General features: G+C 46.1%; 1 protein-coding gene across 1 annotated transcript; it reads left to right on the plus strand.

Annotated features, from left to right (window-relative positions):
* Positions 1–2338: 2338 nt before the first annotated feature.
* LOC144498860 (ATP-sensitive inward rectifier potassium channel 11-like) lies at positions 2339–10787 on the plus strand. The gene is made up of 2 exons (XM_078220634.1): positions 2339–3644; positions 8162–10787. Exons 1-2 carry the CDS (start codon positions 2484–2486, stop codon positions 8318–8320), a joined length of 1320 nt encoding a protein of 439 aa, XP_078076760.1. The 5' UTR covers positions 2339–2483; the 3' UTR covers positions 8321–10787.
* Positions 10788–11254: the final 467 nt, after the last annotated feature.

An 11254-nucleotide genomic window follows, 5' to 3' on the forward strand; every position in this document is an offset into this window, starting at 1 on the left:
CCACATGCTTTATTTTCGCTTTGGGGGAGTTGGTTGAAGGGCCCCTGGGCTGACTATCAGCCCGTTAAACATTCTGCACACAGGTTTCAGATCCCCTACAGAGGGTGCTATGCCGCAATGGCTTTCACTGATCATTACAGATAGCAGCACTATAGCCCGGGGGGAGGGTCTGGGCAAATGGTTGGCGGCTGTTGGCTCGCTACAAACCCCGATCCAGTAAATGTAACCACTATCGCATGACTAATCCCTCTGCCATACTAAACTCACTGCTGATAGACAAGCTTCGACATATCAAAGGATGGTGGGGATATCCCCCAAACCTGAACAGCTGGTCCTGCCATTCAAACACAGGTAAAGCACACGAGGCAGTCTGGAGATGGCCCCGATACATTGGGGAAACTTGATTACCCTGCGTACAGTGACAAAGCCAAATACTCAGCATGTCTGGCAGTATTGGTGCACATGATGTGGAGATGCCGGCGTTGGACTGGGGTGAACACGGTAAGAAGTCTCACAACACCAGGTTAAAGTCCAACAGGTTTATTTGGTAGCAAATACCATTTGCTACCAAATAAACCTGTTGGACTTTAACCTGGTGTTGTGAGACTTCTTACAGTATTGGTGCAGACAGAAAGAGTTAATAGAGTTCCGTTGGTCAGGCCAGATGTTCCTTTTTGTTTCTCTCCCTATAGTCTTTGACTATTTCCAGTATCTTATTTTTTAAATCACATTTGGAGAGGGTGCAGAGGAGGTTTACCAGGATGTTGCCTGGTATGGAGAGGAGATCCTATGAGGAGAGGCTGAGGGATTTGGGATTGTTTTCGCTGGAAAGGCGGCGGCTAAGAGGGGATCTTATTGAAACATATAAGATGATTAGAGGTTTAGATAGGGTGGATAGTGATAGCCTTTTTCCTCTGATGGAGAAATCCAGCACGAGGGGGCATGGCTTTAAATTGAGGGGGGGTAGTTATAGAACCGATGTCAGGGGTAGGTTCTTTACCCAGAGGGTGGTGAGGGATTGGAATGCCCTGCCAGCATCAGTAGTAAATGCGCCTAGTTTGGGGGCGTTTAAGAGATCCGTAGATAGGTTCATGGACGAAAAGAAATTGGTTTAGGTTGGAGGGTCACAGTTTTTTTTTTTAACTGGTCGGTGCAACATCGTGGGCCGAAGGGCCTGTTCTGCGCTGTAATGTTCTATGTTCTATGTTCTATTTGCTTCAAGTGGCACGGCAGCATCCCTCCACCAATTCCCGTTGGCCCCTATTAAGAAACAAGCTGCGTTTCCGCTGGTGACATGTAAACACTGGAGCAAAAACATCCCACTGAAATGCGGGAACAGTGGCATTCCGGGCAGAGCAACAATAAATCCTCCCCAGTTTACACAGCACCGATTGCCGACCAGAAATGGATCCCCTACAAACGGCGAGTTATATATCAGAGCCCAGAGAACTGCAACAGGGTGAAGGGGAGAGAGGGTGGAGGGGAGAGGGTCGGGAAGTGAGAGGGAAAGAGTGGTGAGGAGAGGGGTCAAAGGGAACAGAGGATAAAGGGTATGGGGAACAGAAAGGAGATGGGGAGAAGATGGGCAGGGGAACGGGGTAGGGGAAAGGGGGAGTGGGGCAGGAGCAACATGGATAGGGGAACGGGGGAGAGGGGCAGAGGGAAAGGTGGAGAGGGAAAGAGGATGGGGGAGAGGGGCAGAGGGACAGCGGGAAAGGGAAAGGGGAGAGGGACAGAGGGAAAGGAGAGAGGGACAGAAGGAAAGGAGAGGGATAGAGGGTGAGGGAGTGCGACAGAAGAAAAGGAGAGAGGGTCAGAGGGAAAGGAAAGAGGAAGAGGGAAAGGAGAGAGGGATAGAGAGCGAGAGAGAGGGAAAGGGCAGAGGGACAGAGGGAAAGGAGATGGATAGAGGGTGAGGGAATGGGACAGAGGGAAAGGAAAGAGGAACAGAGGGAAAGGGCAGAGGGAAAGGAGAGGGATAGAGGGTGAGGGAGAGGGAAAGGACAGAGGGAAAGGACAGAGGGACAGAGGGTAAGAGAATGGGACAGAGGGAAAGGAAAGAGGAACAGAGGGAAGGGACAGAGGGAAAGGAGAGAGGGACAGAGGGAAAGGAGAGAGGGATAGAGGGTGAGGGACAGAGATAGTGGATGGGGAGAGCGGCAGAGGTGAAGGGCAGAGAGATAGAGGGTGGGGAGAGGGGAGCGCCTCCTTTCCCTTTGGGAAGAGGCTGGGAGGGGCTGGGAGCTGGTGCTGAGCCTTGCGCCAGGCTGTGGGTTGCTTCATTCCCCGGGCTGCCCTCTCTCTCTCTCTGTCTCTCCATCCCTCTCTCTCTCTCTCCCCCCATCCCCCTATCCAGTTACGGGTGTGATTGGCGGCGCCAGCCGGAGCTTGCTGGCAGGCTGGAGGTGTCTCTCCTGCCCGGCTCAGAGACAGAGGTAAGACGGGGAGCGGCTGAGTGAGTGTCCCTGTCTGATGGGCCGGAGATGTTGGCCAGGAAAGGCCTGGTGCCCGAGGAGTATGTGCTGCGGCTGGTGGAGGAGGTGTCGCGGCCCCGCTACCGGCCGCCCGAGCGCAAGGTGCGCTTCGTGGCCAAGAACGGCGGCCTGAACGTGGCTCACACCAACATCCGCGAGCAGGGCCGCTTCCTGCAGGATGTCTTCACCACCCTGGTGGACCTCAAGTGGCGGCACACCCTGCTGATCTTCACCATGAGCTTCCTGTGCAGCTGGCTGCTCTTCGCCATGATCTGGTGGCTCATTGCCTTCGCGCACGGCGACCTGCACCGGGCCGGGCGCGGCGGGAGCGGAGAATCGGGCGGGGGCGGAGAATTCGGCGCGGCGGCCGTGCCGTGCGTGACCAGCCTGCACTCCTTCACCTCGGCGTTCCTCTTCTCCATCGAGGTGCAGGTGACGATCGGCTTCGGGGGCCGCATGGTGACGGAGGAGTGCCCGGCCGCCATCACCGTGCTGATCGCCCAGAACATCGTGGGGCTGGTCATCAACGCCATCATGCTGGGCTGCATCTTCATGAAGACGTCGCAGGCGCACCGGCGGGCCGAGACCCTGATCTTCAGCAAGCACGCCGTGGTGGCGCCGCGGGAAGGCCGCCTCTGCCTCATGTGCCGGGTGGGCGACCTCCGCAAGAGCATGATCATCAGCGCCAACATCCACCTGCAGCTGGTGCGCCGCACGGCCACGGCCGAGGGCGAGGTGCTGCCGCTCGACCAGATCGACGTGTCGGTGGACGGCCCGAGCGGCGGCGGCGGCATCTTCCTGGTGGCGCCGCTCATCATCGCTCACACCATCGGGCCCGGCAGCCCCCTCTACCCGCTCTCGGCCGCCGACCTGCACCGCCGCCGCTTCGAGGTGGTGGTGATCCTGGAGGGCGTGGTGGAGACCACCGGCATCACCACCCAGGCCCGCACCTCCTACCTGGCCGAGGAGATCCTGTGGGGCCGCCGCTTCGTCCCCGTGATCAGCCAGGAGGACGGCCGCTACTCGGTGGACTACTCCAAGTTCGGCAACACCGTGCCCGTGGCCATGCCCCCCGAGGAGGGAGAGGGGCAAGGGGAGGCAGGGGGGGGCTGGACCGCAGCGCCCCGAGTCCCCGCCGCCACCTTCGACATCTTCAGCGAGGAGAACTCGGTGAGGAGGAGGGCCTCAGCCCCGGACTCTGATCAGACCGAGCCCGGGGGGGAGCAGGAGGGGGAGGGCAGCAGCAGGAGGGGGCAGCCATAAAGACAGAGACACCTATCTCCCCACAGACACAGAGTGACAGAGACACAGAGAGACAGACAGAGTCACAGAGAGACAGACAGAGCGACAGAGACAGACAGAGAGACAGAGACAGACATACAGGCAGATGGACAAACAGGAAGACAGACAGAGGGACAGACAGAAACAGGGAGACAGACAGAGGGACAGACTGACAAAAACAGGGACAGGCAAAGGGAGAGGCAGAAAGACAGGCAGAGTGACAGAGGAACAGACAGAGAAAGGGAGACAGGCAGAGTGACAGGAACAGAGAGACAGGTGGAGACAGGCAGAATGACAGAGAGGCAGACAAAAAAGGACAGGCAGAGTGACAATCAGAGACAGACAGGGAGACAGACAGAATCAAGGTGACAGAGACAGGGAGAGCAACAGACAGAAAGCGAACTCTGAGCCTCTGCCAATCTGATGGGAGATTTTTATAACCGGATCTCTTTCAAATGGATCAAATGTGTGGGGGTGGGGGAGGGGGGGTAGGATTTATCTATTTAAGAAGTATTATTTTTCAGAAGCGACTCAGCGACTTTGCCAAGCAATAAACCTTGAGCGTCGGGGAGGTATTTTTCTCGGGGGTCCATAGTGCTGAAGTTAATAGTTGTTCAGACTTAGCGCAATAACATACTGGATGGATTTAATCGGCAGGGAAGCAGTAACTCGCAATGGCTCAGAGAACAACATCGCGGCTCCAGTGTAGCACAGGATTTGAAAATTCCCAATCCCGAAGAGGGGTTTACAGTGAAGCACAGTCAGATCTGACCAAAAAAAACACGGCCACTTTATAATCAAGCAGGTTTAGAATCGAAGAGTCTCAAGCGATGAGTAAATAGAGTCAGTGTAGACCATACCTTCCTCAATCACACCCAACCAGATACAAGGTTCACATCCAGCACCCCCGTCTCAGGCACTAACATACATAGCATATACACCAGTGTATCTCAATTGAGTGTACTCCCCAGTGTATCACAAATAGAAAGCACATTTTCCCTCTGTTGCTTTTTTGACAACATGTCAGCTGTAAGGTTGTCCGGTTGGTTCCCTGTTCAAGTTGTTAGTTTCCTCAGGCTCCATTAACTAGTTACAAACCCATTATTACAATGCAAGTGAACACACGACATGAATGAGTCTGCCCTTCCGTACATTTATGTTCAAACCGCTGCACTTTTTATCCTATTGGCAGGCAATGTAAAAATGTGTGAGCGCTCATCAGGTGTGATGTTAACCGCTGCATGTTATTGTTAAATAAAATTATCTTGACAATTCCCACTAAGCCACCAATCATGGAGAAGTTACAAACACTCGTCCATTTGGGAGAAAGGGACGAACAAAAAAATATGACAGCCCGTAAATATTGAATCTAAATCCGAATAATCGGGTTCAATTCAGTATAATTCTGTGGTCATTCTTACAATCGCAATAAACAAGGATGGAAAGGTCATCCTGGAAAGTGCCCTATGATTATTAGAATGAGATCTCGGAGTACGCGTAACCAACACTGGAGATTTTTACGAATCTACTATATTTCAATTTCCCGCAAAAGTCGAATTAAAACCAAAAAAAATCCTTTAGGGTAGGGAGGGAGAGTCGTTCACATGGCTCAGTCCCCCAGATTGAGAGACTTGTACTAAGGATAACTGGTCTCTAATTCCTTTAAGTCAACATCTTAGTCTAGTCGTGAGCCAATTAGCAGAAATTTATAACCCTCAATTTCATTGTTGGTAATACTGTCCGCTCATCTAGATACCCTGATAAACTTACTATATTTACGATCTTTTATATAGTAAATACCTCTTAGGGCTCATTTCAAGGCTCATATTTACCCAGTCACTGAACTCATACATTTTAAGAAATGCTTCCCCGTTACTAAAGCAGATAAGTCTTATGATAATTGGAAGCAACAGCGGAGATGGTGAAGGTAATGTCTAAAAATCAAGACATTCAGGTTAATGTTATTGGAAGACATGGGTTCAAATCCCACCACGGCAGCTGGTGGAATTTAAATTGAATGAGTAAATCTAGAAATGAAAGCTGGCCTCGGTAATGGTAACCATGAAACTCATCGTTTGTTGTAAAACCCCATCTAGTTCACTAATGTCCTTTAGGGAAGAAAATCTGCCGCCCTTAGCTGGTCTGGTCTACATGTGACCCACAGCAATGTGTTGTCTTGTAAGTGCCATCTGAAATGGACAGGTAAGATTGTAAATTCAAGGGCAATTAGGAATGGGCAACAAATGTTGGCCTTTCCAGCGATACCCTCATCCCATGAAAAGAATAAAGGGGGAAAAAACAGTTAATGTAAGTCAGGGGTTTATAACAGCTCTTAGACTAATGCACATTTTCGGAGATCGGAGTCCCAAAGGTGATACCCAATGTCATCACTGCAAAGTTTACAAGCAAGTCTTAGGAATTTAAATCAGGGACTAGATTGCCTGACCGGCATCTTCAGAGTGTACAGTAATTGTACAGATGTGCCATGTAAGGAGAGAACGCCATTTCAAAAAATAAAGCACTGCCATGTGCAGACTCCTTTACTTGAACAGGAAGATGTGTGACTGAATGGATTCATGTGAGAAGCCAATGTTACATTAGAAACCGAACTACCTGGAATTAGATGCAGTAAGGATGTGTTACGGTCCAGTATTAGCGTTAGTTCTTGTTTTGTAGCAATGTTAAAAACTTACAGTCCAACTCAGCTCACTCTCAGAGTCCAATAATGAGGCTCCTGGAAAAGGTCATTTCATCGTTTGCCCTTTGACTCTGCAGGAAGTTTTTAATTCCACAGTACTGTCAAAATTCGTTCAAAAAGTGCTTGGGCCTCGTCGATCATCTAGACACAAACGTATCCGGCTTAAAAGACACAAAACATTTAGAGTATTCCAATGTTCTTACTGTGCACTGTAAACCCTTGTAACTATTATAGAAACTAGAAGCAGCAGTAGTATTATGAAGCACAAATGTACTAATCTTCCTTATGGACAGAATAAATGCAGTTGGAGGCTGGTACAATAAATTAAGCACTGTTTAGAATCTGATAGGTAGCTACAGTATATATGCACCATAACATTTATGTTTTTAATGGGGGAAAATGGACAGCATTGTGGAATTTAATCCCTCGAATTCTGCAAAGAAAATTGGAATGGAAATATATTTAACTTATTCGGCATTAACCAATGGTGGTAAATATTAGTGGTTTTATGAACAGAAAACAATCATATAAAACATGCATTAAATGCAAGGACGTTGTGTGGAAATTTGTAGAAATAAAATCTTTCGCACCTGCTGCGTGAAACACGATCAAGCAATCAAGAAAGTCTGAAATGCAAAGTGTACAAACAATTGACAACATAACGGTTGTGGAACCAATTTATTATTAAAAAGAAAACAGGTGAATTTGAAAATTTGGATGGTCTCTTTGTCCAACAAGTTTTGGTTGGACACAGCGGGACTCCATGACATAGAATATTGCCTGTGAAAATTCAAACCTGTGGTATCTTCGCGGAAAACCAACCTTTCTTGCAGGTAACTTCACCCATGGTATTGGTTAATGCTGCCACACACAGTTCATACTCGGTATGTTAGACTCTCAGGGAGAGGCTTCTGTTGCACCAGCAAAAGTCAAGTTTTGTCGCTTTAAAAGTTTCATTTTTAAATAAAGCGCTGACGAGTTTCCAAATAGAAAACGGTGAATCTAATACTTCAAGCGAGGTTGGCCAGATTTGTATCCTGAAGCATAATTATTTAGATTTGAGGGTGCACTATGTAGCACATTTTGAGCCATACCAATCCACTCGATTATGCCCTTTATTTGGGGTGAGCTGGTGCATTGTACTCAATGGTTCAATGCGCCACAAAACGCAACCAGGATTATTTTTAGTTAAAACTCCAGTTAATTCGGTTTAACCAATCTACCTAATAGCCTTTGTACTTCCCTTTTGGGCAGTTGTGTTCACACCTCAATCAGTTTTCCATCCATAATCGCATATATTATTTTAATTCACATTGCCCTCCGGTCTGAGTGACTAAATAGTTACTTTGAACGGGATAAAAACAAACATCAAGCAGACAGGTGCTGGCAGCGACTCAGAAAGTCTGTCTCCTGGAGTCAAGCTTTTGTAAGTACATAACTCAAATCTGCCAGTGGCAGACACTGGGGCTCAAGTCTATAGGTTGAAGTGGAGTAAAGAAAGGTAACTTAATTTAATGTCTAGCTATTTCTGAAATGTACTTATCATGTATATTTATAATCATAAAATGTTCAAGGTATCCGAAATTATTAGTTATTTTGACTGTTCTTACTCTTCAGAAATTTAATCCTCAGAAATAAAGTATTTTTTCACAGCCGTTGATTTTGTTACTTACCAAATAAAAATTATTTTTCCATCCTCAAATTACAGAATAAGACGGACATATTCAAAATGCAAACTGCAGGTTGTAACATCTGGAACTATTGCTATTGGATGGTGTACTGTTACCCTTGTTTAAGGTGTATGGCGCCCTCTCCTGCTTTGCGAGCTAAATTCATGCTTCAGCTGATTTACAAGGATTCAATTTGAAGTTTTTAATCCAAGTTTATATTCTGCTGTTCAGTAATGTCTAAAACAAATGCTTAGCCACTTTAATGAACATGGATATACAAGTAGTGTAAAAATTCCCCATCACATCCCTCCATTGCCACTCCCACAGAAAGCAAAGGATCCAGACTTAGCGGTATGAGACAATTTGAAAAACGCCAAACTGAGTGAATCATAGAATCCCAACATTGAAGAAGGAAGCCACTTGATCCATCGAGCCAGCACCGATAACAATCCCAGCCAGGCCCAATCCCCGTAATCCCACTGTATTTACCCTACTCTTCCCTGACATTAAGGGGTAGTTTAGCATGACCAATCCAGCTAACCTGCACATCTTTGGACTGTGGGAGGAAACCCAGGCAGACTCCACACAGTCACCCAAGGCCGGGATTGAAGCTGGGTCTCTGGCACTGTGAGGCAGCAGTGCTAACTACTCTGCCACCGTGATGCTAATGAAGAATAGCAGAGCAGTTAGCATTAACAACATAACTAAAAAGAAAATACACCAGGTTAATTAGTATGAGAGAAGAAACACTGGTTCAAAAATCATGTCATCACTGATCTACCCAAAATGTTTATCCATCTTTTAAAGGAGCCTTTGTCTTGCAGATTATACATCAATCTGTACACCTTAAAAAATGTCTCATACACCATTCTAATTCATAAAGCAGACAATATTACAAGACATACATTTCTTTGGAACATTATGATGCTCGTCATTTTTCCAGATTTTAGAAGATGTAAAAAATAGTGTCATCTAGGTGAATTACAAATCCCGATATTAATGGAATAGTCAAGGGCATGAATGAAAGTTTTAGCAGCAAATGAGTTGAAGCAGGGGAAAAGTCAGGCAATGTGACAAAGGTGGAAAAATAGACTTTCTTAGTGACTGTGCGAATGTGTTTTCAGAAGCTGATCATGGCGTTATGTACAGTATGACATCAAGATTAAGAACAGCCTGAGGCAGTTTCCAAAAGAGGGATGAAGTTAGTGGCTAGGGAACTGTGCTTACAGTAGAGATGGAAAAAATGGCTTTGATCTTCCTGCTACTTAGTTGAAGAAAATGTTGCACTGGATGTTGAATTAGTCTAACAACTTAGACTTAGTGGAGGGCTTGAGAGATGGTGGCCAAGTAGAGTTATGTGTTATCAGCATACATGTGCAAAGTGAGGTAATGCTGTTAGATGATGCCATCAAGAGGCAGCATGTAATTGAAAAATAGGAGACCGACAATAGATGCCCGGGGATCATCAGCGGATAATGGTGCAGGAGGGGACGGTGATTCTCTGGTTTTGAATTGATAGATAAGAATGACACCAAGTAAGGATAGCTCACCTAGCTGGACGACAGAGGAAAGGCGATGGAGGACGATTGTGTGATCAGCTGCAAATAGAAACAGGAGTAGGCCATTCAGCCCGTCGATTCTGCTCTGCCATTTGGGGGTTGAGGTGGTTGAAAGGAGATGGTTTATCATATTCATAATGATAAATAAAGTTTCTTCTCTACATATATATCAGACCAAAGGATTTTGAGCATGTTGACAATTGAAGGTGACCAAGTTTGTCAACAGAACCAAGAAAGCACAACACTGATTTAAGTGCTCTAACTCTACTGAGAATCAACTTTGGCTCACTTCCACCTGAATCAGTAGCATGTGGGTTCAAGTCCCACTCCAGAAACTTCAGACCAAAAATCCAGGCTGTCACTGTATTGCAGGATTGCTGCACTTTCAGAGGTGCCATCATTCAGATGAGATGGTAAACTACAAGGTCATCTGCCCTCTCAAGCGGACATAAAATCCCATGATACTTTCAAAGAATACTGAGGTAGTTAATTTTGATGTCCTAGTCAATATTTATCCAGCAATCAACATCACCAAAAATCAGATTGTAAGATGATTGTAACCTTCCAGTTTTATGATATTCCTGTGTTTCCTATATTATAACAGTGACTATATAATTAGATAGAAAGTGCTTTGGGATATCTTGGTTTGTGAAAGGGTGCTATATAAATGTAAACTTTTTTTGCAGAAGCCTCAACTCTAAATCACAGAGAGATACGTCATTTACATTGATATCTTTGGTTTATTTGTGACAATACAATCAGAACCATCACAAACTTTGCTATCCATGATTATGGTCAGAAGAAAGAGATTAAAACAATTTTCAACTATTATAAACACATTGCTTCATTTAACTGTACATTTAAAATCCCAGCACTAGCTCAGTGTGGAAAATTTTAACTGACACCTATGCTCAAAGTATGTAAGAATGCCTAAACACTCATAAAAGATTTCTTAGAAAATGGACATATTAGTTCATGCCCAAGTGAGCTTGCATCAGTGGTCTTTTAGAAACAATTATATCTTCAATCTGTCCATTGGATAGAGCTATCACATTATGAGAAATTCCTGTCATTCATATTTGAATAAATATTATTTATTGTGATGAAATCATAAGGGGTAAATCATTTGTTACTTTGGGTGTCAGTTTGTCTGCAAACTACTTGGGCAATGATCAAATGACAGTGCCCTAGGTTGAGGTAATGACCTTGATAACTGCAAGTTTTTCAAAAGTGGATAGAGTCAGTAAGTCCTTAGAAATCCTTTCAGTTGAAAGCTCAGCATCCAATGCACAGCTGTTACAGAATTCACTTGGGATATGCACTGCAGGACCTCACAAGCCTCCTCAGACAGCACCTTCCGAACTCACAACCAATACTATCTGGAAGGACAAGGGCAGCAAGTACCTGGGAACACCATCACCATCCCTTCCAAGCCATTCACCATTCTGATTTGGAAATATATCGCTGTTCCTTCACTGTTGTTGGATCCAAATACTGGAACTCCCTCCCAAACAACACTGTGGATGTACATAGGATTCAAGAAGGCAGTTCACCATCATCCTCTTGATGACA

The sequence above is a fragment of the Mustelus asterias genome, chromosome 9 (assembly GCF_964213995.1).
Source record: "Mustelus asterias chromosome 9, sMusAst1.hap1.1, whole genome shotgun sequence".
Classification (NCBI taxonomy): domain Eukaryota; kingdom Metazoa; phylum Chordata; class Chondrichthyes; order Carcharhiniformes; family Triakidae; genus Mustelus; species Mustelus asterias.